Here is a 23040-nt window from a genome sequence, read left to right on the forward strand (position 1 = left end):
ATACTATGTATACCACCGATCTCAATGATGTTTTCAGACATCAATATATGCTATACACGTAAGCATTTGGTGAAATGTGAAGCTTCTAGCTGTTAAAATGGGGCCGAAATCGTAAAAAAATATATATATACTATATATATATACTATATAAACCATCATATATATATTATATATATCACCGATCTCTATGATTTTTTGACACAACAATACATACTATATACGTAAGCAATCGGTGAAATTTGAAGCTTATAGCTGTTAAAATGGGGTAGAAATTGCGAAAAGTTTCTTATCTGAACAATCGGTTGTATGAGATATATACTATATATACAACCGATCTCTATGATTTTTTCAGACAACAATATATGCTATATACGTAAGCAATCAGTGAAATTTGAAGCTTATAGCTGTTAAAATGGGGTAGAAATTGCGAAAAGTTTATTATCTGAACAATCGGTTGTATGAGATATATACTATATATACAACCGATCTCTATGATTTTTTCAGACAACAATATAGGCTATATACGTAAGTATTCGGTAAAATTTGAAGCTTCTAGCTGTTAAAATGGGGCTAAAATTTGCGAAAAAATATATATATATACTATATATATATACTATATATACCACCATATATATACTATATATACCACCGATCTTTATGATTTTTTTAGACAACAATATATGCTATATACGTAAGCATTTGTTGAAATTTGAAGCCTCTAGCTCTTAAAATAGGGCAGTAATTACGAAAAGTTCCTTATCTGAACAATCGGTTGTGGGGGATATATACTATATATACGACCGATCTCATAAATTTTTTCAGACAACAATATGTGCAATATACGAAAGTATATGGTGAAGTTTGAAGCTTCAATCTGTTAAATTGGGTAAGATATTACAAAAATCCTCTTTTTCTGAAAAATCGGTTGTATGGAGGATATATGCTATAGTGGTCCGATCCGGTCGGTTCCGACAAATGTCTAATCGGACACCCAAATACACCCGCTCACCAAATTTTATCAAGATATCTCAAAAATTGAGGGACTAGTTTGCATACAAACAGACAGACGGACAGACGGACATGGCTAAATCAACTCAGCTCTTCAACCTGATTATTTCGGTATACTTAATGGTGGGTCTATCTATTTTCCTTTAAGGACTTACAATTTTCGGTTTCGTGACGAAATTAAAATACCATTTCATTTTCATGAAAGGTATAATAATCAGCACTCTTAACAATACTGTACCCTGGCACAATTTCATTAGACAATATGTTTGTATTTCTGCAAAAGCGTTCCCAAAGAAGTGTTCAGGAGGAGAAAGAGTACAGTGGCTGGTTAGAATCAGTGCCTTTTTTGTACTCAAACACATTTGATGGCTAGGATTCACTTTTTTATATAAAACGACTGTTCTTACCTTGCTTAATATTCAAAATAGTATATGTATGTGTATATTTTATTAGTTCAAGTATTATACATAGCTAATGATATCGCTTCTGTAACTGAGCAGCTCTTTATCTCGACGCTTGACATCAACAACTCGGCAAAAAAAAAAAAAGTTATCAAGATTAGTCAGGGCAGTGCACTGCCTCAACGACCAAGAAAAGAATTAAACACTTTATACTTACTTACTTAATTGGCGCTTAACCGTCTAAACGGTTATGGCCGTCCAACAAGGCGCGCCAGCCGCTCCTTCGCTCCGCCAACCGGCGCCAATTGGTCACACCAAGGGAGTTTAAATCGTTTTCCACCTGGTCCTTCCAACGGAGTGGGGGCCGCCCTCTACCTCTGCTTCCATAGGCGGGTTCCGATAGAAACACTTTCTTGGCCGGAGCATCATCTTTCATTCGCATAACATGGCCTAGCCAGCGCAGCCGCTGCGTTTTAATTCGCTGGACTATGTTGATGTCTGCGTATAGCTCGTACAGCTCATCATTAAATCTTCTTCGGTACTCGCCATCGCCAACGCGTAGAGGTCCATAAATCTTTCGAAGAACTTTTCTCTCGAACACTCCCAAAGCCGCTTCATCTGCTGTTGTCATGGTCCATGCTTCTGCCCCATATAGCAGGACGGGTACGATAAGTGACTTGTAGAGTATGATTTTCGTTCGCCGAGAGAGGACTTTACTTTTCAATTGCCTACCTAGTCCAAAGTAGCATTTATTGGCAAGATTGATTCTTCGCTGGATTTCAGTGCTGATGTTGTTGCTAATGTTGATGCTGGTTCCCAAATAAACGAAGTCTTTTACTATTTCGAAATTATGGCTGCCAACAGTATCGTGGTTGCCAAGGCGCATATGCGCTGACTCTTTGCTCGATGACAGCAGGTACTTCGTTTTGTCCTCATTCACCATCAAACCCATCTTTACCGCTTCTTTTTCCAGCTTGGAAAAAGCAGAACTAACAGCGCGGGTGTTTAGGCCTATGATATCAATGTCATCAGCATATGCCAGTAATTGCACGCTTTTATAGTATATTGTTCCAGTGCGGTTAAGTTCTGCAGCTAGTATAATTTTCTCCAGCATCAAATTAAAGAAATCGCACGATAGGGGGTCACCCTGTCTGAAACCTCGTTTAGTTTCGAACGGCTCGGAGAGGTCCTTCCCAATTCTGACTGAGCTGATGGTGTTGCTTAACGTCATTTTGCACAGCCGTATAAGTTTTGCGGGGAAACCAAATTCAGACATAGCGGCATATAGGCAGCTCCTTTTCGTGCTGTCGAAGGCGGCTTTAAAGTCGACGAAGAGGTGATGTGTGTCGATTCTCTTTTCACGGGTTTTTTCCAAGATTTGGCGCATTGTGAAAATCTGGTCGATGGTAGATTTACCAGGTCTGAAGCCGCACTGATAAGGTCCAATCAGCCGGTTCACGGTGGGCTTCAATCTTTCGCACAATACACTTGAAAGGACCTTATATGCGATATTAAGAAGGCTGATTCCACGATAGTTGGTGCATTTTGCAGTATCCCCCTTCTAGTGGACTGGGCAAAGAACACTTAGATTCCAACCGTCGGGCATGCTTTCGTCCGCCCATATTTTGCTAAGAAGCTGCTGCATGCGCCTTACCAACTCCTCGCCGCCGAACTTGAATAGCTCCGCAGGCAATCCATCAGCGCCCACGGCCTTGTTGTTTTTCAATCTGGTTATTGCTATTCTAACTTCGTCATAATCGGGCGGGGGGACATATATTCCATCATCATCGATTGCGGGATCGGGTTCTTCCTCTCTGCGCGGTGAATTGCTGCCTCCATTTAGGAGAGCAGAGAAGTGTTCCCTCCATAATCTAAGCACTCTCTGGACATCAGTTACAAGGTCGCCGTTTTCATTCCTACAGGAGTTTGCCCCGGTCTTAAAACCTTCCGTCTGTCGCCGTATTTTTTGGTAGAATTTTCGGGCGTTATTCCTGGTGGCTAGCAGCTCAAGCTCCTCGCACTCACGCCTTTCTGCTTCTGCTTTTTTCTTCCTGAAAAGGCGTCTCGCTTCCCTTTTCAACTCACGATAGCGTTCACACACTCCTCTTGTCGCGCTCGCTTTTAACGTAGCCCTGTAGGCAGCGTCTTTTCTTTCGGTTGCAACGCAGCATTCTTCATCATACCAGTTGTTTTTTCGTGGCCGCCGGTAACCAATTTTTTCCTCGGCGGCAGTATGAAGTGCTTTGGAGATATGCTCCCACTGCTCCTGTATTCCTTCAGGATGAGTTGTGCCCTCAGAGAGCAGGTGTGAGAGTCGAGTTGCGAAATCATTGGCAGTCTGTTGTGATTGAAGCTTTTCGACGTCTAGCTTTCCTTGTGTTTTTTGTTCCTTGTTTTTAGCCGCGTTGAGGCGGGTGCGTATTTTGGCTGCAACGAGATAATGGTCCGAATCGATGTTAGGTCCTCGGATCGTTCGCACATCTAAAACACTGGAGGCATGCCGTCCGTCTATCACAACGTGATCGATCTGATTGCGAGTATTTCGATCAGGAGACAGCCATGTAGCTTGATGTATCTTTTTATGCATGGACCTCGTGCTTGATATGACCATGTTTCGAGCACCGGCAAAGTCAATCAGCCTCAGTCCGTTAGGAGAAATTTCATTGTGTAGGCTGAACTTTCCGACTGTAGGGCCAAAAACACCTTCTTTGCCCACCCTAGCGTTAAAGTCGCCAAGCACGACTTTTATATCATGACGGGGGCAGCGCTCGTATGTGCGTTCTAATTTTTCATAAAAAGTGTCTTTCACCTTTCTTTCACTTTAAACACTTTATACCACACTTTAAAACCCTGTTTCATGGGATTTTTATACTCAGCATGCTTTGCACACAGAGTATATTAACTTTGATTGGATAACGGTTGCTTGTACAGGTATAAAGGAAACGAGATAGATATAGACTTCCATATATAAAAATCATCAGTATCGAAAAAAAGCCATGTCCGCCCGCCCGCCCGTCCGTCTGTCCGTTAACACGTAACTTGAGTAAATTTTGAGATATCTTGATGAAATTTGGTATGTAGGTTCCTGGGTACTCATCTCAGATCGCTATTTTAAATGAACGATATCGGACTATAACCACGCCCACTTCTTCGATATCGAAAATTTCGAAAAACCGAAAAATGCCATAATTTATTACCAAAGATAACTTGAGCAATAATCGATATATCTTTACTAAACTTAGTTCACGTACTTATCTGAACTTACTTTATCTTGGTATAAAAAATGGCCGAAATCCGACTGTGATCACGCCCACTTTTTCGATATCGAATATTACGAAAAATGAAAAAATGCCATAATTCTATACCAAATACGAAAAAAGCGACGAAGCATTGTAATTGGATTGGTTTATTAACGCAAAATATAACTTTGGAAAAATCTTTGTAAAATGGGTGTGATACATACCATATTAAGTAGAAGAAACAGTTCTGTAGGGCGAAATCAAAAGCCCTTGGGATCTTGGCAGGAATACTGTTCGTAGTATTACATATATTAATAAATTAGCGGAACCCGACAGATAATTTTCTGGGTCGCCCTGGTCCACATTTTGGTCGATATCTTGAAAACGCCTTCACATATACAACTAAGGGTTTAATTTAATTTAATTTGATACCCATATCGTAGAAGCAAATTCTATTCACCCCTGGTCCACCTTTATAGCGATATCTGGAAAAGGCGTCCACCTATAGAAATAAGGCCCACTCCTTTTTAAAATACTAATTAGAGTGTACTCTCTCTTAAACGGACACCTAAGAGACTGCCAAATTTGTCCGATTATGAGAGGTGTCCACTTATGAGAAAAGTATTATTGATGAATGTTTAAACAGTTTTATTTCCAAAACAAGAATATTAATACATACAAATAAGACTGAGTTAGGAGGTTCATAAAGATTTGTTCATAAATTAAAGGATAAAGTTTTGTGTATTCAAAATAATTTAAAAAAGTCAGAAATTTTCGCTTGGCGAGTTTTCCCTTTAATTTCAATTTCTGGAAGATGTAGTTGAATATCAGTTAGCAGTTCAACACCCCTAAGGTCGCTGTGATTTAAAGAAAAATCCTTTAGTTTTTTTATAGCTAAGTAAGCCTCTTTATAAGAAGTAATCTTGTCAGCAATATTATTTTATATTTCATCTTCAGACGAGATGGCCAGCGATTTTTGGAAAACAGGTAACATTTCAGTATTGATATTTTCCACGTCTTCATCGTTAATAGAGATTTCATTATCTAAATTAATATAGTCCTCCACATCAATTTGGATTTCGCTCTGAACTCGATTAATAACTCTAGAGAACTGGGCATGTGCTGATAAAGGAAGCTCATCTTCTGCAGTCCACCCGCTTTCACCATTGGGCAAATCGGTTTTCACAAACCCAGCTTTAATAAAACAATTTTGTATTGTCTGTGGACTCACTTGTTCCCACGCCTTGTGCATAAAATAAACATCATCTAACAAATTTATTGATTTTGATAATTCCATAGCAGAATTTCAATCTTCCATCCGTACCAAAATATATTTTAAAAATAACGATTTGTACATAAATTTAAAGTTTTTTATAACACCTTGATCAAGCGGCTGACAAAATCCTGTTGTATTTGCTGGGAGAAAAATTACCTTAACATTCTTCAGTTTTAGATCACGAGGATGGGAAGCTGCATTATCTAGAAATAACACGAGGCACAGTGGCGCCTTTTGAGGTTTTTTCTTTGCAAAAATCATAACTTTTAAACCAATGAAGATATTTTAATTTTTATTGTGTGAAAGCTCAGAATGTCACAGATACAGGGTGCTTCAAAAAAATTCGTCAAATTCGAAAATTTTTAGAAAAATGCAAAAACAAAATGTTTTTAGTAAAAAATAAAAAAAATGAAATGAGATTTGTCTTGTAATGACGTATTTAAGCATTAAATAAGATAAACTAATGATTTTGATAAGATAGCGTGGCACTGCCCACATATGATAAACAGTTTTATCTAAGTAGTCACGTAATCAATAACTACCAAAATCGATAGGCGTATTGTTTCTTTTAAATGGCAATACTCTTATAAAACTCAAATGTCCGTTTTTGGTGCCACAATAACAAGGTGCTTCAAAGTTCATCGTAAAATTTTACATGTTTTTTTTTAATTTACAAGCCAAATATGTATTTTATTAATAACTAAAAGTTATTGAAAGTGGTTCAATGAAATTTTATTTGAGCTAAAGATTAAACAGCCAACGAATTTCGGAAAAGGGGAGTGGCACTGCCCATTTATGCTAAAGAGTTTGATCTTAGTAACCGCTTTACCAATTTGTACCAAACTCGATAGACGTATTGATTTCTATAAAAATTTAATACTCGTTTGAAGGCGAAATGCCTAAGCTTTAAAATAAATTTGATAAACTTTAGAGAAATGCAACAGCGAAAAGTATATATTTATAAATTACTAAATTAATTAATTCTTTTATTTGAAATAAAGAATTAAATTGTACATAGATATCTTATTTTTCAATAAAGTAACAAAATTGATTAGTAAATCTCTTTTTCATTGTTGTGATAAGAAGTGACAAACTTATTTTATCTTAACTTAACATAGTCATCGTCACTGGAACATATATCTAACAAAGCAACCATTTCTGAGCTATACACATCTGTAAGATCTTTTTGTGTTCTTACATACCTGATAGATGATATGACTGGATCAGAAGAGATAGCTAACATGTTGAAAAGGTCTTTTTTTTTTGTCTAACTCGTGATACTGTGCAGATGTTCATACATCTATATCTTTTGTAGTCCTTGTTCTTAGATTCTTGAGCTTCTTCAGACAATTCTCCTAATGGTAAGCACTGGTACTCTATTAAATCTTTTCCATGTGCTAAAATTTTATGTACCGTTGGTGTAAGTTTCTTCTCAGAATACTTTTGATGCAGCAACTCTGTAGTTTTAGATGCATATTCTCCAAATTTGGGTCCATTAACTCATCGCAGTTTAAAATATTTAAAATTACTCCCAATCTTTTCACAATATCTCTATCAACTCCTGTTATGTGAGCAGTCACTTCATCGTTTTCAAAAATCTTCTTGAGGAGTTACCATTATTTGTATTTCCATATCCATACTTTGGACAGTCAACTCTAAGGCCAATCTCTTTATAGAATGCATCCTGAATTATTTTTTTCTCCTGTTTTGTTTCTCCTTACATGTTGTATTGTCGTCGAAAACTTCTCCTTGTTGTGGTAGTGTATAAGCCAGCTTCAAAACAAATTCCATACATCTTATCCTAGCTTGCAAAGGAGATATTTAATACTCATAATTTAGTTCGTCAGTTATTGAATCATCAAGATTTTCAAAGTCCTTTTGGCTCTTCTTACAAATTGGACATTTCATTGTAGATGTCGTATTTGTTATTAAGTTGAAAAATTTTCCATCGACCATTGTTAGAAGAAAATTATGCTTTATTGTAATGACATTCCCCTCTTCAATTTCTATTATTGTTGGTTCTAATTTGGCAATTAGTTGATGACGGACGTGGATTTTACCAATATTCTGATGTTTCATCTTTTAGTCGTAATGGAACAATAGAAGCCATAAACATATTACTATCTGTTTTTGTTTCATCGTCTACATTTATTCTTTGTTTATATGCGCTTTGTCCTGATGATCCATCACAACCCCACTTAGTTATCAATGCTAGCTCCTTTAAAAGTGATTTCAACTTTTCTTCAGTAAAACTTTGAAAGAGTCGTGTAGACGTATGATCCATTAGGTTTTGTAGCTCAATTTCAGCTGATACTTCGATTATTTTGGGACTTAGAGGAACTGCTTCTTTCTTGGCTTGAGTAATTTTTTTGTATCTTCATTAAACCGACATCTATAAACAGCGCCAAAGCTTCTTCGGGAGTGTATTTCCTAGGTAGCGCATTTGGTGGTGTGGGAATGCTGTTTTTGATCCTCATCAGTCGCACTGGACTTGCTACCGCAACTGCTTCTGTTATATGAGACTCCACGTTTTCTACGTCTTTTTTATATTTAATAGCCAGTTCTTCTGTGGTATCAGACAGCTTCCTTTTCCTTGTGTAAGTAGAACACTCTTCTATGGGTTTTGTTGGTCTCCCTCTAGTTGGATTGATTTTTTGAATTTTGAATTCTTACGATAGACGTCCTTCCATTTTCTTTCTTTCATAATGTATTGTAAACCAATTTTTTTCTTCCAGGCCTTCCTTTTCTTTAATGCTCGTTTCACTCGCTAAGTCTCTCATATTAGCCTCAACGAAGTCCCGTCTTTACTTTGTAGGTTTAAACACCGTAAATAGTTTCGAGTTTTCTAGGTACATATTAGAATTGGCTTCGAGTGTATCTGACTAAATATTACACTGTGAATTATATTTAAAAATACTATTCACTTTATTTAAGTAAACAGAATACTTAGTTCCTTAATCTCCAAAAGACGAATGATACTGTGCATTGTATGATGGATGGCTTTGTATACCTACTCAAATTATTAAAATGAATTAAAGGTATACAATTCGTAACTAAAAAAATGTATGTTGTTAACAAGTTCCAATAACAAAAACGACCTTATGGCCGTACTGAATTATATATACCTGCTCAGGCGCGTATTTATGCCCAAGGTTGTTTAACTTTATTTGATGTAAAATGTGAAGTTGCAGCTGGACGCAGGTAGACTTTATGAATTTAGGTAACGGAATATTTCACAAATAATTACTGTTAATTTGACGGAGCACATATTTTAACAATTTTTTTTCCCCCATTAAAGTTTTAAAAAGGGCCTAAAAATAGGCATTTCGAAAAACAGGTATATCCGCCAACTTGAAACAAAAAAAATTGTTTTTTTGTTTCAATGCTAAATTAAATTATCTTTAATTGCTATACAAGAAAACGACAACCGGCCGCCTTATTTACTCACAAAACCATTTTAAATACAACGAAAAAGAAGAAAAATTTAAAATTTTTCCCAATGTTGAAAATTGGTCAACTTTGAGCGGCTATACCTGGTAAACTATAATTTTCTGTGAAAAAACAGTTGCATATTCTTGATCCCTGGAAAATTCTCTATTAGACACATGTATTAGATTTAGCGAACGCTTTCATGATTTTTTTGATTTTTGCCATGCTTTAACGGCAGAGGCGCCACTGTGCGACGTTGCGTTCCCGAAGTTGCATTTTTCTATCGAACTGCACGAGAAAATCTGTTATCAAATCAGATGTCATCCAAGCCTTTTTGTTTGGCCGCCATGTAAGGGGTAAATTGTTCAAATTAATCTTGCGAAACACTCTAGGCCTTGCAGATTTTCCAATAACAAATAGGCGTTATTTTTCTCCAGCCATATTGGTGCATGAGTCTATCTTTAGCCAGTTTTCCACCCGTGCATTTTTCACCTTTTAATGCAAATGTTTTATCGGTTATTGCTCGGAAGAATAAGCCAGTCTCATATGCATTATAAATATTACGTGAATCATATCCTTCAATCAAATATGGTACTTTTGCGCAAAAACTTTTGACGTCATCTTGGTTTACTCTACCGGCTTCTCCAGAAATTGTACGGAAAGTTATATTGTGACGTTTTTTGAACATTTCCAGCCAGCCGGATGATGCACTAAAATCGCCGTAATTGAGTCTCACTGCAATTTCTTTAGCTTTGCTCCTTATAAGTGTACCTGACAGAGGAATGCTCTTATTTCGAGCCTTCACAAACCATTTGTAGCACAATTTATCAATATTAAGGCTTTTGGGCTTCAGCAAACTCCTTTTTCTCTCCGGGTTGACGGCAGTGTCCCACAAACTTAAAATTTGATCTTTGTTTTTGATAATGCTAGCAGCTTACGTTTTGCTAATCTTATATTTCTTTGCCAACTCTGGTACACTTAGTTTTTCTTTCTTATGAATTTCAATGATATTAACTTTGTCTTTAATACTCAACACTACTTTAGGCATTGCAATTCACGTACGTACACACACAAGAAGATACTAACTACGAGTATGCAATAGGTACATACATTTTTATGTTTTTTACTGTATTGAAAATAGGTTCTTCGTATTTAGTGGATTCCCCTACATCCATGCACGCATTAGTGAATAAGCAGCAGCCAATGATGACATGATACGAAACATTCATTCTCTCTCAATTCGTTTCCAGGAATGGGTCTTAAAGTTCATTCAATTGTAAACATTGGTTCATTCGATTGTAAACAAACTTCATTCGTTTCCAAGAATGGGTCTTGAAGATCAGAGTTGCGTAAACCGCGCAAAAAAAAATCGAAGAAAATCGGTGCGTTTTCATTATTTTTCATTTCAAGTGTATTCAACTACATAAGCGGATCAAAAATTTGTAAAAAAGGTACAAGAAATAACAAAATTAAATGAGCTGTTATATTAACGCACGAAAAGAGATAAGTACATTTTATCTTAGCTATCAAAAAATTAAATTTCACGTGTTGTCACGGAAAAATTTTTAACGGGTAAAATAAGTTTTTTTTTGTATTTGTGATCCTGAAAAAATTCGAGTTTTTTGATATCCCATTTGACAATCTTGAGTAAGTTTTCGGTGAAAATCATAAATTAAACCTTTACCATGTAAAATGCCCCAAAGTTATTCCGAAATGCCCAAATTTGATTATGAGGATGATGGCATCTATGGTCAATGTTATAAAAAATGCACATTTTCACGCGCTCTCAGAGAGCGAGAAGTTTCATATCATGTCATCATTGGCAGCAGCTGTACGAATATGGTAAAGAGTAAATGAAAAAAAGTGTTGTAAACTGTCCGGTTATGGGAAATTAAAAAGCCCTTTGGGGTAAAAAGCAAGTGCTCGCGTCCTGTTATGGGAGGGTTGTCCGCTCAAAAGGGAAAAACTTAAAAAATACTTAAGGATGTTTTTGGTACTGAAAAAATTGTCCGTTTATGATAGGTGTTCGCTTAAGAGAGGTGTACGTTAGGAGAGAGTACACTGTACTTAACACCATTGATTTCATACCCATATCGTACAAACACATTCTGGAGTCACCCCTGGTCCACCTTTATGGCGATATCTCGAAAAGGCGTCCGCCTATAGAACTAAGGATCACTCCCTTTTAAAATACTCATTAACGCTTTGATTTGATTACCCATATCGTACAAACGCATTCTAGAGTCACCTCTGGTCCATCTTTATGGCGATATCTCGAAAAGGCGTCCACCTATGGAACTAAGGATCACTCGCTTTTAAAATACTCATTACCACCTTTCATTTGATACCCATATCGTACAAACACATTCTGGAGTCACCCCTGGTCCACCTTTATGGCGATATCTCGAAAAGGCGTCCACCTGTAGAACTAAGGATCACTCGCTTTTAAAATACTCATTACCACCTTTCATTTGATACCCATATCGTACAAACGCATTCTAGAGTCACCCCTGGTCCACCTTTATGGCGATGTCTCGAAAAGGCGTCCACCTATAGAACTAAGGATCACTCCCTTTTAAAATACTCATTACCACCTTTCATTTGATACCTATGCCATACAAAGACATTCCAGGGTTACCCTAGGCTCATTTTCCTACATGGTGATTTTCCCTTATTTGTCTCCAAAGCTCTCAGCTGAGTATGTAATGTTCGGTTACATCCGAACTTCGACTTCCTTACTTGTTTTACTTAAGATGAAGGGAATTAGGGATCTTTTTTAAACTTTTGTGGGTAGTTTCACAGAGTTTATCTGGGATCACTGCTACATACCTCAACTCAGAATTTTTTTTTCAGGTAAGTACTTATGAGAGTTATTACTAAAAAAACCGTGGATTCAGAGGCGCGCAATGTACGTTATAAAATGATAAGCCATACAAATTTTTACAAACGTAAAAGCATCGATCGTTTTTACCACTTTATGATTTTACAATATTAATGACGTAACTTAAAGTTCTTAATGCAAGTCACTCAGTTGTGTTTTGTATTAATTTCTTTAATTTTGTTGAATATTCAAAAAAATGCATTAGGGATAATATTAAACCATGAAAAATTCACTTAGGGCTATATTACACGTGCGATCATGTGATTCCCAACCTCACACTTTAATTAGCAGGTGGTCAATGGATCAACGAAAATCAAATGAAACAATTGTTACAGCAACGATTTTATTCTTCCATTTATACCAATTTACAGCAAAAATTTAATATTTATAATAAAATTGAATCATACAAATTTCTAAATGAACTATCACTCAATATCGATTCTGGCAATCGCTAAATTAAAAAATATAAAATCGGTGCACTTCAAAACTCAAACTTAAAAATTACTTACATAATAACCTAGCATTTTGGTCGTTGGGCCTATTATTTCTTTCCTCATCTGCGCTATTACATAACCATGAGCATTAAAAAAATGCAAATAAGGTAATTTAAAAAAATTAGCTAACTTCCAAATGAAAAAGCAAATAAAAACGTATCTATGTATTTAGGTATGTTAACGCAAGATAAACTGCCAAAATGCTAAAAGAAAATAAATATACCGCTAAATGGTTCACAGCCAAACATATAACCACACATAAATCTACATCCATACATGCAATCTCAGTCAATGTATTGTTTGTGCCTAACGCTCGTGTGCACAAGCAGGTAAAACTGAAAGTGAGCAACAACGACGAATTGCTTGGCGTATCTATCGGATGGCTTGCCATCATTACCACAGCATCAGCAGCAAACTATCGTAGCTTTAAGACAAACCATACTAATAAACTCATACAAGCGCCTGCTCAACTAAGGCTGAATTTTAAGCTTGCGCTGCCAGGTGCGACAAGGTGCGGGCTGTGCAAGTTGTCGACACCGTCAATTTAAAAAGCGAGGCCCAAATAATAAATAAAAGGTTATGTAATATCATTGGGTGACCTTTGTATGCAGATATGACTTTTTTATTAGTCTCATCTCAGACTTCCTCTACCTCTGCCGGTTGTTTTGATAAATTGCCCGAAACAGTCTCCTCAGCCGTTTTTCAATTTCTTTTTATGAATGAGTAACTATGTATGTCATTGTGGATAAGACAAGTATGATAACCACTGCATAGGCGTCGAAAATTACAAATATAATGGATCACCTGATTTTTATTGACTATCGCAGTCTCATTCTGTATCTCCTTCTATCACCCGCTGAAGATAGCCGGCCCTATGCGCCGCCATATTGAACACCCTGTCAAAACGCTGCCATAACGCTTAAAAGGAGCCATATTGAACATCCTGTCAGGCAGTTGACGGATAAAATATCACACTTGTTTTATCCACAATGATGTATGCATTTATGAAAATTTTTGATTTTTTAATTTAGTTGCTAGGATTTCTTTGGCCCTCTCAATGATATAAGGTCGGTGCAAATGCGTTTGTGGCTACACACAAATATAAAAACACATTTCCACTAGCCACTAGAAATACATTTGGCCTCTTTTAGCGTAAAACAAGTGTTGACCAATCTCTGATATTTTTGATTCACTCAACGGTTGGGGTTTCACGTCAAACTTCTGAGCATACATTTTTTTCGCTATCTGGCAGTACTTTGACAATTCATAGTGTTGATTATGAATACAATTTCTCCTCTTAATATTATAGTGAAATCTGAAAAGTAATTTAAGAATAACTTTTCTTTAAAATTTAAGGATAATTATTTCATTTGGGCAGTTGGCTCAATAAGCCGTTCAGAGAACAAATTTTCTATCACTCAACTGACGGCAACATGTTTGCAACGTTTCAGCATAAATAGTGTTCGCTGAAAGCGCCTATTATGGTTTACTCAATTGCATCAACGCAGTTAACTCCATCTTTACCAGCACTCATTTTATGAGCTCACTCTGGCTGTGAGAATGTGATTTGTAAACAAATAGGAATAAAATACATTCGAAAGATATACGAAACGTGAAAAATTTTAAGGAGAAATAAACTCCGTTAATAAGCTTGGCATACTTTGCTATTTCGGCCATATTGTATGTGCAGATAATTATGTAAGTATGTATATTAAGCTTGGCAAACACTCCGAGTGTATTTCTGCCATAAAAAGCTACTCAGTGAAAACTCTTCTGCCTTAGAGATGCCGTTCGGAATCGGCATAAAACATGTCCCGCCAATTTGTAGAGAAAATTAAAAGAAGTATTTAAAACTATTTGTGGTAAATACATAATTTCTTACAGTAGGTTTATGATAAAATCGCCTCCTTTGGATGACTTAACCTAGTACCACTCCCCCTGGCACTACCGTCAAACAGTACCTTGGGAGGTGGGTTGACCAATAAGCTCTCCTCTGAATTTGGGACAATAAGCTATAAAATTGCATACGTCTTTGTTTTGACATTCTGTTAATGGCATTAAGAGTAATATGTGGGCAAAGGTCGCAATATTTACCCTGTAGAAACAACTTCTATTTATGAACTCGTTCACTTCTAGTTCACCCTCAATCTATTATGTATTCTTCTAACTGGCGAATTTAACATGGCGATGTCCTAGGCGATGCCAGTAGTCCCCCGCTGCATTACCTTCCTATAGTTCCGAACAAAATGAAAGTCGGTGGCCCTTTGGTGATAGTTCCAATCTAATGAAAACAAGTAAGGAAGGTTAAGTTCGGGTGTAACCGAACATTACATACTCAGTTGAGAGCTATGGTGACAACATAAGGGAAAATAACCATGTAGGAAAATGAACCGAGGGAAACCCTGGAATGTGTTTGTATGACATGTGTATCAAATGAAAGGCATTAAAGAGTATTTTATGAGGGAGTGGGCCATAGTTCTATAGGTGGACGCCATTTAGGGATATAGCCATAAAGGTGGATCAGGGGTGACTCTAGAATGCGTTTGTACGATATGGGTATCAAATGAAAGGTGTTAATAAGCATTTTAAAAGGGAGTAATCCTTAGTTCCATAGGTGGACGCCGTTTCGAGATATCGCCATAAAGGTGGACCAGGGGTGACCCTAGAATTTGTTTGCACAATACGGGCATCAAACGAAAGGTGTTAATGAGTATTTTAAAAGGGAGTGGGCCTTAGTTCTATAGGTGGACGCCGTTTCGAGATATCGCCATAAAGGTGGGCCAGGGGTGACTCTAGAATTCGTTTGTGCAATATGGGTATCAAAGGAAAGGAGTTAATGAGTATTTTAAGAGGGAGTGGGCCTTAGTTCTATAGGTGGACGCATTTTCGAGGTATCGCAATAAAGGTGGACCAGGGGTGACTCTAGACTTTGTTTGTACGATATGGGTATCAAATCAAAGGTGTTAATGAGTATTTTTAAAGGGGAGTGGGCCTTCGTTTTATAGGTGTTCGCCTTTTCGAGATATCGCCATAAAGGTGGACCAGGGGTGACTTTAGAATTTGTTTGTATGATATGGGTATCAAATGAAAGGTCTTAATGATTATTTTAAAAGGGCGTGGGGCTTAGTTCTATAGGTGGACCCCTTTTCGAGATATCGCCATAAAGGTGGACCAGGGGTGACTCTAGAATTCGTTTGTGCAATATGGGTATCAAACGAAAGGAGTTAATGAGTATTTTAAGAGGGAGTGGGCCTTAGTTCTATAGGTGGACGCCTTTTCGAGATATCGCCATAAAGATGGACCAGGTGTGACTCTAGAATGCGCTTGTACGATATGGGTATCAAATGAAAGGTGTTAATGAGTATTTTAAAAGGGAGTGATCCTTAGTTCCATAGGTGGACGCCGTTTCGAGATATCGCCATAAAGGTGGGCCAGGGGTGACTCTAGAATTCGTTTGTGCAATATGGGTATCAAACGAAAGGAGTTAATGAATATTTTAAAAGGGAGTGGGCCTTTCTGGACCAGGGGTGACTCTAGACTTTGTTTGTACGATATAGGTATCAAATGAAAGGTGTTAATGAGTATTTTTAAAATGGAGTGGGCCTTCGTTCTATAGGTGTTCGCCTTTTCGAAATATTGCCATAAAGGTGGACCAGGGGTGACTCTAGAATTCGTTTGTGCAATATGGGTATCAAACGAAAGGAGTTAATGAGTATTTTAAGAGGGAGTGGGCCTTAGTTCTATAGGTGGACGCCTTTTCGAGATATCGCCATAAAGATGGACCAGGTGTGACTCTAGAATGCGCTTGTACGATATGGGTATCAAATGAAAGGTGTTAATGATTATTTTAAAAGGGCGTGGGGCTTAGTTCTATAGGTGGACCCCTTTTCGAGATATCGCCATAAAGGTGGACCAGGGGTGACTCTAGAATTCGTTTGTGCAATATGGGTATCAAACGAAAGGAGTTAATGAATATTTTAAGAGGGAGTGGGCCTTTCTGGACCAGGGGTGACTCTAGACTTTGTTTGTACGATATAGGTATCAAATGAAAGGTGTTAATGAGTATTTTTAAAATGGAGTGGGCCTTCGTTCTATAGGTGTTCGCCTTTTCGAAATATTGCCATAAAGGTGGACCAGGGGTGACTCTAGAATGAGTTTGTACGATATGGGTATCAAATTAAAGGTATTAATGAGAGTTTTAAAAGGGAGTGGTGGTAGTTGTATATGTGAAGGCGTTTTCCAGATATCGACCAAAATGTGGACCAGGGTGACCCAGAACATCATCCGTTGGATACCGCTACTTTATTTACATATGTAATACCTGCCAAGATTTTAAGGGTTTTTTATTTCGTCCTGCAGAACTTTTTCATTTTCTTCTACTTAATATGGTAGGTGTCACAACCATTTTATAATGTTTTTTCTAAAGTTATATTTCGCGTCAATAAAACAATCCAATTACCTTACCATATTTCATCCCTTTTTTCGTATTTGGTATAGAATTATGGCATTTTTTTCATTTTTCGTAATTTTCGATATCGAAAAAGTGGGCGTGGTCATAGTCGGATTTCGTTCATTTTTCATACCAAGATAAAGTGAGTTCAGATAAGTACGTGAACTGAGTTTAGTAAAGATATATCGATTTTTGCTCAAGTTATCGTGTTAACGGCCATGCGGAAGGACAGACGGACGACTGTGTATAAAAACTGGGCGTGACATCAACCGATTTCGCCCATTTTCACAGAAAACAGTTAACGCCATAAAATCTATGCCCCTACCAAATTTCAAAAGGATTGGTTAATTTTTGTTCGACTTATGGCGTTAAAAGTATCCTAGACAAATTAAATGAAAAAGGGCGGAGCCACGCCCATTTTTAAATTTTCTTTTATTTTTGTATTTTGTTGCACCATATCATTACTGGAGTTGAATCTTGACATAATTTACTTATATACTGTAAAGATATTAAATTTTTTGTTAAAATTTTACTTTAAAAAAAATTTTTTTTTAAAAGTGGGCGTGGTCCTTCTCCGATTTTGCTAATTTTTGTTAAGCGTACATATAGTAATAAGAGTAACGTTCCTGCCAAATTTCATCATGATATCTTCAACGACTGCCAAATTACAGCTTGCAAAAATTTTAAATTACCTTCTTTTAAAAGTGGGCGGTGCCACGCCCATTGTCCAAAATTTTACTAATTTTCTATTCTGCGTCATAAGTTCAACTCATCTACCAAGTTTCGTCGCTTTATCGGTCTTTTGTAATGAATTATCGCACTTTTCCGGTTTTTCGAAATTTTCGATATCGAAAAAGTGGGCGTGGTTATAGTCCGATATCGTTCATTTTAAATAGCGATCTGAGATGAGTGCTCAGGAACCTACGTACCAAATTTCATCAAGATACCTCAAAATTTACTCAAGTTATCGTGTTAACGGACGGACGGACGGACGGACGGACGGACGGACATGGCTCAATCAAATTTTTTTTCGATCCTGATTATTTTGATATATGGAAGTCTATATCTATCTCGATTCCTTTATATATGTACAACCAACCGTTATCCAATCAAACTTAATATACTCTGTGAGCTCTGCTCAACTGAGTATAAATATACAGTTTAGATCTGATTCTGGTATTACACATGTTGATTCTGGTACGAATTTATTTCGTGTTTAGACTATCACAACTTTATCAACAATATGTTAAATATAAATTATAAAAGTCCAAACAGTAATTTTTTAAGCTAGAGAAAATCTAGCTCCAATTGAACCATCTCTGATTTAGTACTTGAACCAGGAATTGTTATCTGTAGGTAATGACTTCTTGCAGGGTAGTTCTCGCAAATATATCGCTTATGCTTGCTCGGTATTGGCACAATGAAATTTCTCATGTTCATGAGTTTTAATGCAAAAGCAAACTTCGTCTCAATCGCAATCAAGAACTATTTCGCCTTGCCCATTTACATAGACTATTTCGCAAAGCACTGTTATCAACATTCTCACTACACAAGAAAAATCCTTGCTTAGGTACATATTTTGTGTCCTATTCAATTTTGATAAATGGCAGTTTGCAATTGTGAAAAATGTTAGAAAAATACCGAGTGGGAAAAATAATTTCACTTCCAAAGTCTAAAAGCACTCATAGCCAAACCAATTCTGCTTTTTATGCTTTGCTTTGACCAAATGTTAAAAGTTGGCTAGTTTTTCATGTCAGGTAGCACTGGTGATGCGCTATTTGTCGCTATCCATGCCAATGCAATCAATCTACACAGCTGCCAGCGTAGGATGCTACATCAAAATCTTATGTGACGCGGCTTTATGGCTTGCTCGCGTTTTGCGCTCAGTACGAAGTTAAAGTTTAACCATTTCTGAATAACAGTGCGGAAAGCGCGAGCAGTCAATGAAATTTTACATCGACCTAGATTAGGGATAAACGGAGAGAATACGTTCAAATTTTGCTTTTGGACTATCTAGATTAGGTTAGCTTGAACTGGCCGGTCCATGACGACCTCACATAGACTGAATGAGTCCGTAGTGTTACCAGAAGTTTATTTAACGACCAAACAACCAGGACCTATGTTATAAAATGACTCCGTCCGCTTGGCAAATACTAGAAGCTTTCTAGGACTTATGCCACTTGCTGCTTCTACACCTGACAGCTGTATGTCTCCTAATAGCTGGAGTCTTAGCCTGGCGTACAAAACGTGCTCTATCGGTTCCTCCTCCAACCCGCATTTCCTACATCTGCTTTCACTGACTAAGCCTAATTATAGGCATGTGACGCCAGAAGGCAGTGTCCAGTCAGAATACCCGTCATGAGTCTACAGTCCTCTCTTTTTAATGGTATAAGCATCTTTGTTAGTCTGAGGTTGTGAGGCCACCACATGATCGCCGTCACTTTGCAGCCATGCGCTTGGGTTCACGCCTTTCGCGCTTGGTCGATCATGCGCACCTCTAGCCTTCTCTTAATCTCGTCCAATCTAATAGTGACGTCTGCGGAGCAAGCTTCGAGAGATTCGCCCTTTTTAGCTAGTTCATCGAAAGATGTATGATTTTCCCCGTCTTCCCGATTCTTTCCAGGGATTTCTTATAGTGTAACACACCTTTAGATGCTGTGATATGCGAGATTATTGCCTTAATTGCTGCGTGGCTGTGACCCTACTCCTTCCACTACTTTGGAATAATCTGTGTACACATGTATCGCTTCGTCCGCCATTTGAGCACCCTTACGCCAACCATCACCCCTCTATTGCGACTTTAAGAGCCCCTCGAAGCGCAGATAGGGAATCAAGCAGTATGTTCGTCCTGTAATTGATGAAGCTATACTACTATGGCCGTATGGTCTGCGCTCAGGCTGCCACGAGGTACTGCGCCTCGTTGCAGTTGTTAACGCTATGTTCTTTGCTACCAGATCTACAGGTGGAATGTGCAAAATTGCATACCGTGAAGTCGTGGGGGTTGTTTTCAGGGATCCCGTAATGCATTGATAGCCTGCATACCCCCTTTTTAAATACCATCGACCTACTTCTACCGCCTCATGAGCCCATTCCAAGCGCTCGATCTTCACTTCTGTTGGGTCGACCACTGCTTCCAGATGTTGGACAATTCTTAGTGCTGCACTGTACTTACTTCCTCTGCTCCGTACCCTTCTCCACTCTACTACTACCTTTTCATTTGAATGCTTTTCCAACACAGAGTTCATTGAACCAGCCCTACACTCGCTTCCCGAGTCCGACGCATCATTTAATGCGTTTTTGTCGTCCTTGGCTCGCGACTCAGTCCCCCCTTATCATCATCTTTATTAAAATTAGATATTGAGTCGGTCATCTTGGTCGTACGATATGTATACCGGGAAAGAACCCACCGCCACAGCAGCGCCCCTTACTTTAGTAAGGCCATCAATACTTCCCGAGGTGATCCGGTATCGGGAAGGCTCCTTTCGAAGGAGAATATGTTCCCTGGCTGCAAATCGTCCAATAGGCACGGTCTGCATAACAGCTTGGATTAGGGGGTTGTCAGTTCTTGGTCACCGACATCCCGGCGCCCTCCTATGAGGCGAAGCGGCCTAGATGACAGTCCTAAACCACTCCACCTCATAGTCTAGCGTTATGGAGTTCAGCTAAACCTTCACATCAACGACTAGGTGCTTCCCTAGTGAGGGATTTGGACTATCTAACAGCGATTAAAAAAGTTAATCGATCCGCCCCTTTGTAGCCACAGGTTTTCACCACATCTCGGAAGCTTGCATGCATAGCAAAATTATAATAACCTATTAGTATTTAAATGATTAAATTAAATATATATGGGGCGTATGAGTAACCGAGTGCCTTGTAATGAAAAAGAAACAATCACACTCTTCACATAATCCTAGAAGAATATCTGTCTATAAAGGTTAGGTTAGGTTAGTGTGGCTACCGGTGTACTCAGGCACTCAGGCCCACGTCGTGGTACCACGTGGATCTCTTCCTTACTCAAACCAACATGTCGATTGTGAAATCTCAGGAATTTCTTAGGTTCCAAATTAGCCAGATCACAAAGAGCATCAAAGAAGCGAAATCCCAGAAATGTCTTCCTCTTGTTCCAAAGCGAAGGACCATAGCACAGGAAGTGCTTAACTGTTTCTACAGCGCCTGCAGTAGCCATTATAGAGAGCACCCAGCTGTTGTGCACGCCTCCCGATTGCTATGTGGCCGGTTATAAGTCCGATCGCCAGAGATATGCCCCCTTCCAAGAAAAGGCAGACTTCTCGTGCGTTTCGCGTCCCATTCGTGTCGCGCGAGCTTGTGTGATAGCAAAATTCAAGATTCCTCCATCTCACAGCCGTCTTCTTAAGGAAAATCCCTTTCATAATAAGGTAGCGAGCGGCATACTCAATCCCTTCCAGGACGAGGAAAGCGAAACGGATGTGCCCCCTCTCGCAAGCCATCTCATTGCCCGGTATATCTAAGTGTCCAGGCACCCATACTAGACTAAGGGCAAGGTAAATTTTTGGCACTTCTATATTGGCCTGGACCTACAGGTGACCAATCCAAGCGCCTTTAGTGCAGCTTGGCTGCCAGAATAAATATTAATTTGCTATAGTCGTGACCGCCTTTCTCAGGTGATCATCGGCCTCATTTATTGCAGCGACCTCCGCCTAAAATCCACTGCAATGATCGGGTAGGCTAAAGGATAGATTAAACCCCAGTTGAGCTGCCAATACAACGCTTCCCACCTTATTCTCCAGTTTGGAGCCGTCAGTATATATGTGAAGCCCATTCCCCAAGTCCGGCGGTTCCTTCAAAATCCCTAACCGGGATGAAGACATCGTACTTCATATCGAAAAAGACAGTGGCAGCACAATAGTAGTCCAAGAAAGGGGAATCCAGGTTCTTAAGAATTTCTGCGTGGCCATCCACATTGTCCTTAAAACCGGATAGCTCTCGTAGCCGCAGAGCAGAGGAGGGCGTGCATTGTTTGGCCATTAGGTCTATTGGTAAGACATTAAAAATAGTGTCCAGCGCTTCCGCAGGGGAAGTACGGAGACTACACCCTTATAAAGCGATTGGCCTAATCACAGCAGTGTAGAGCCACAGGCTAATGTCCGGTGATAGTCCCCACCTTTTCGCAACAGCTCTCCTACAGCTGTACAGTGTCACCGTTGCGTTCTTCACGCGTTCCTGGGAGTTTTCCCTCCCGTATATACTCCTATCCACCGGCAGCTGTACACGGATTTGTTGTTATAGCTTCAATTTGATATATTTTAATTCCATGACCATTGGTGTATATTGCAACTATTATCTGTCATCTCTTGTCAAATTTGGTTTCCAGACAAACCGGTTTCGGCGTTGTGTCATCGTCAGTGACAATTTTCTTCGGACCATTGGCTGTACCATAAACTTATTGAAGGGGAAGTGATAACCTAATTTTAGTAATTAATTAACACAGCTGAATTAAGCATCATCCGTTTTTCGACAAGCACAGTCTAATATTATGTATGTCCCCACGAAGCCTCTCATCCTTAGTTCACTCTGCCTTTCCTTATTCAGTATCGAATGAAGTGCTGAATTGCGTCAAATTGCGTAAACATATATAAAATCGAACCATCTCATTAGATGACAATTAAAGCCAAAAGGGAAAAAGATGATTTAATGATATTATTGGTTACAAACAAGTTTCTGAAGAAGTTGCAGTACGTTTAGCAAGAGCTTTAGAGGCTCTAACAGAGGCATTATGATCTGCTGTGGTCAAACGAATCCCTAAGGGATTGAGATGTAACGTGTTGTCCACATGATTTCGATAACAAAATAGTGAATAAAATTGTGTCCTAATGAGGTGTC

General features: G+C 38.4%; 1 protein-coding gene and 1 long non-coding RNA gene across 3 annotated transcripts in view; one reads left to right on the plus strand and one right to left on the minus strand.

Moving 5' to 3' along the window:
• LOC137250263 (uncharacterized) overlaps positions 1-23040 on the minus strand; it is a 167510-nt gene that overhangs the window by 20489 nt on the left and 123981 nt on the right. The window contains exon 1 of one of the 2 annotated variants that reach the window (XR_010952885.1): positions 7127-9187. The exons of the other annotated variant lie outside the window; for it this stretch is intronic. This is a non-coding gene — a long non-coding RNA (uncharacterized lncRNA). Of the gene's footprint in view, positions 1-7126; positions 9188-23040 lie in introns of those variants that run through there. 2 annotated transcript variants of the gene reach the window in all.
• The window catches only part of LOC137250260 (nose resistant to fluoxetine protein 6-like), a 126609-nt gene continuing 117806 nt past the window's right edge, over positions 14238-23040 (plus strand). Inside the window, exon 1 of the mRNA XM_067782743.1 lies at positions 14238-14430. Within this exon, the coding sequence (XP_067638844.1) occupies position 14430 (1 nt within the window). The 5' untranslated portion in view covers positions 14238-14429. The remainder of the gene's footprint in view (positions 14431-23040) is intronic.

This window comes from Eurosta solidaginis, chromosome 4 (assembly GCF_040869045.1).
Source record: "Eurosta solidaginis isolate ZX-2024a chromosome 4, ASM4086904v1, whole genome shotgun sequence".
Taxonomy (NCBI): domain Eukaryota; kingdom Metazoa; phylum Arthropoda; class Insecta; order Diptera; family Tephritidae; genus Eurosta; species Eurosta solidaginis.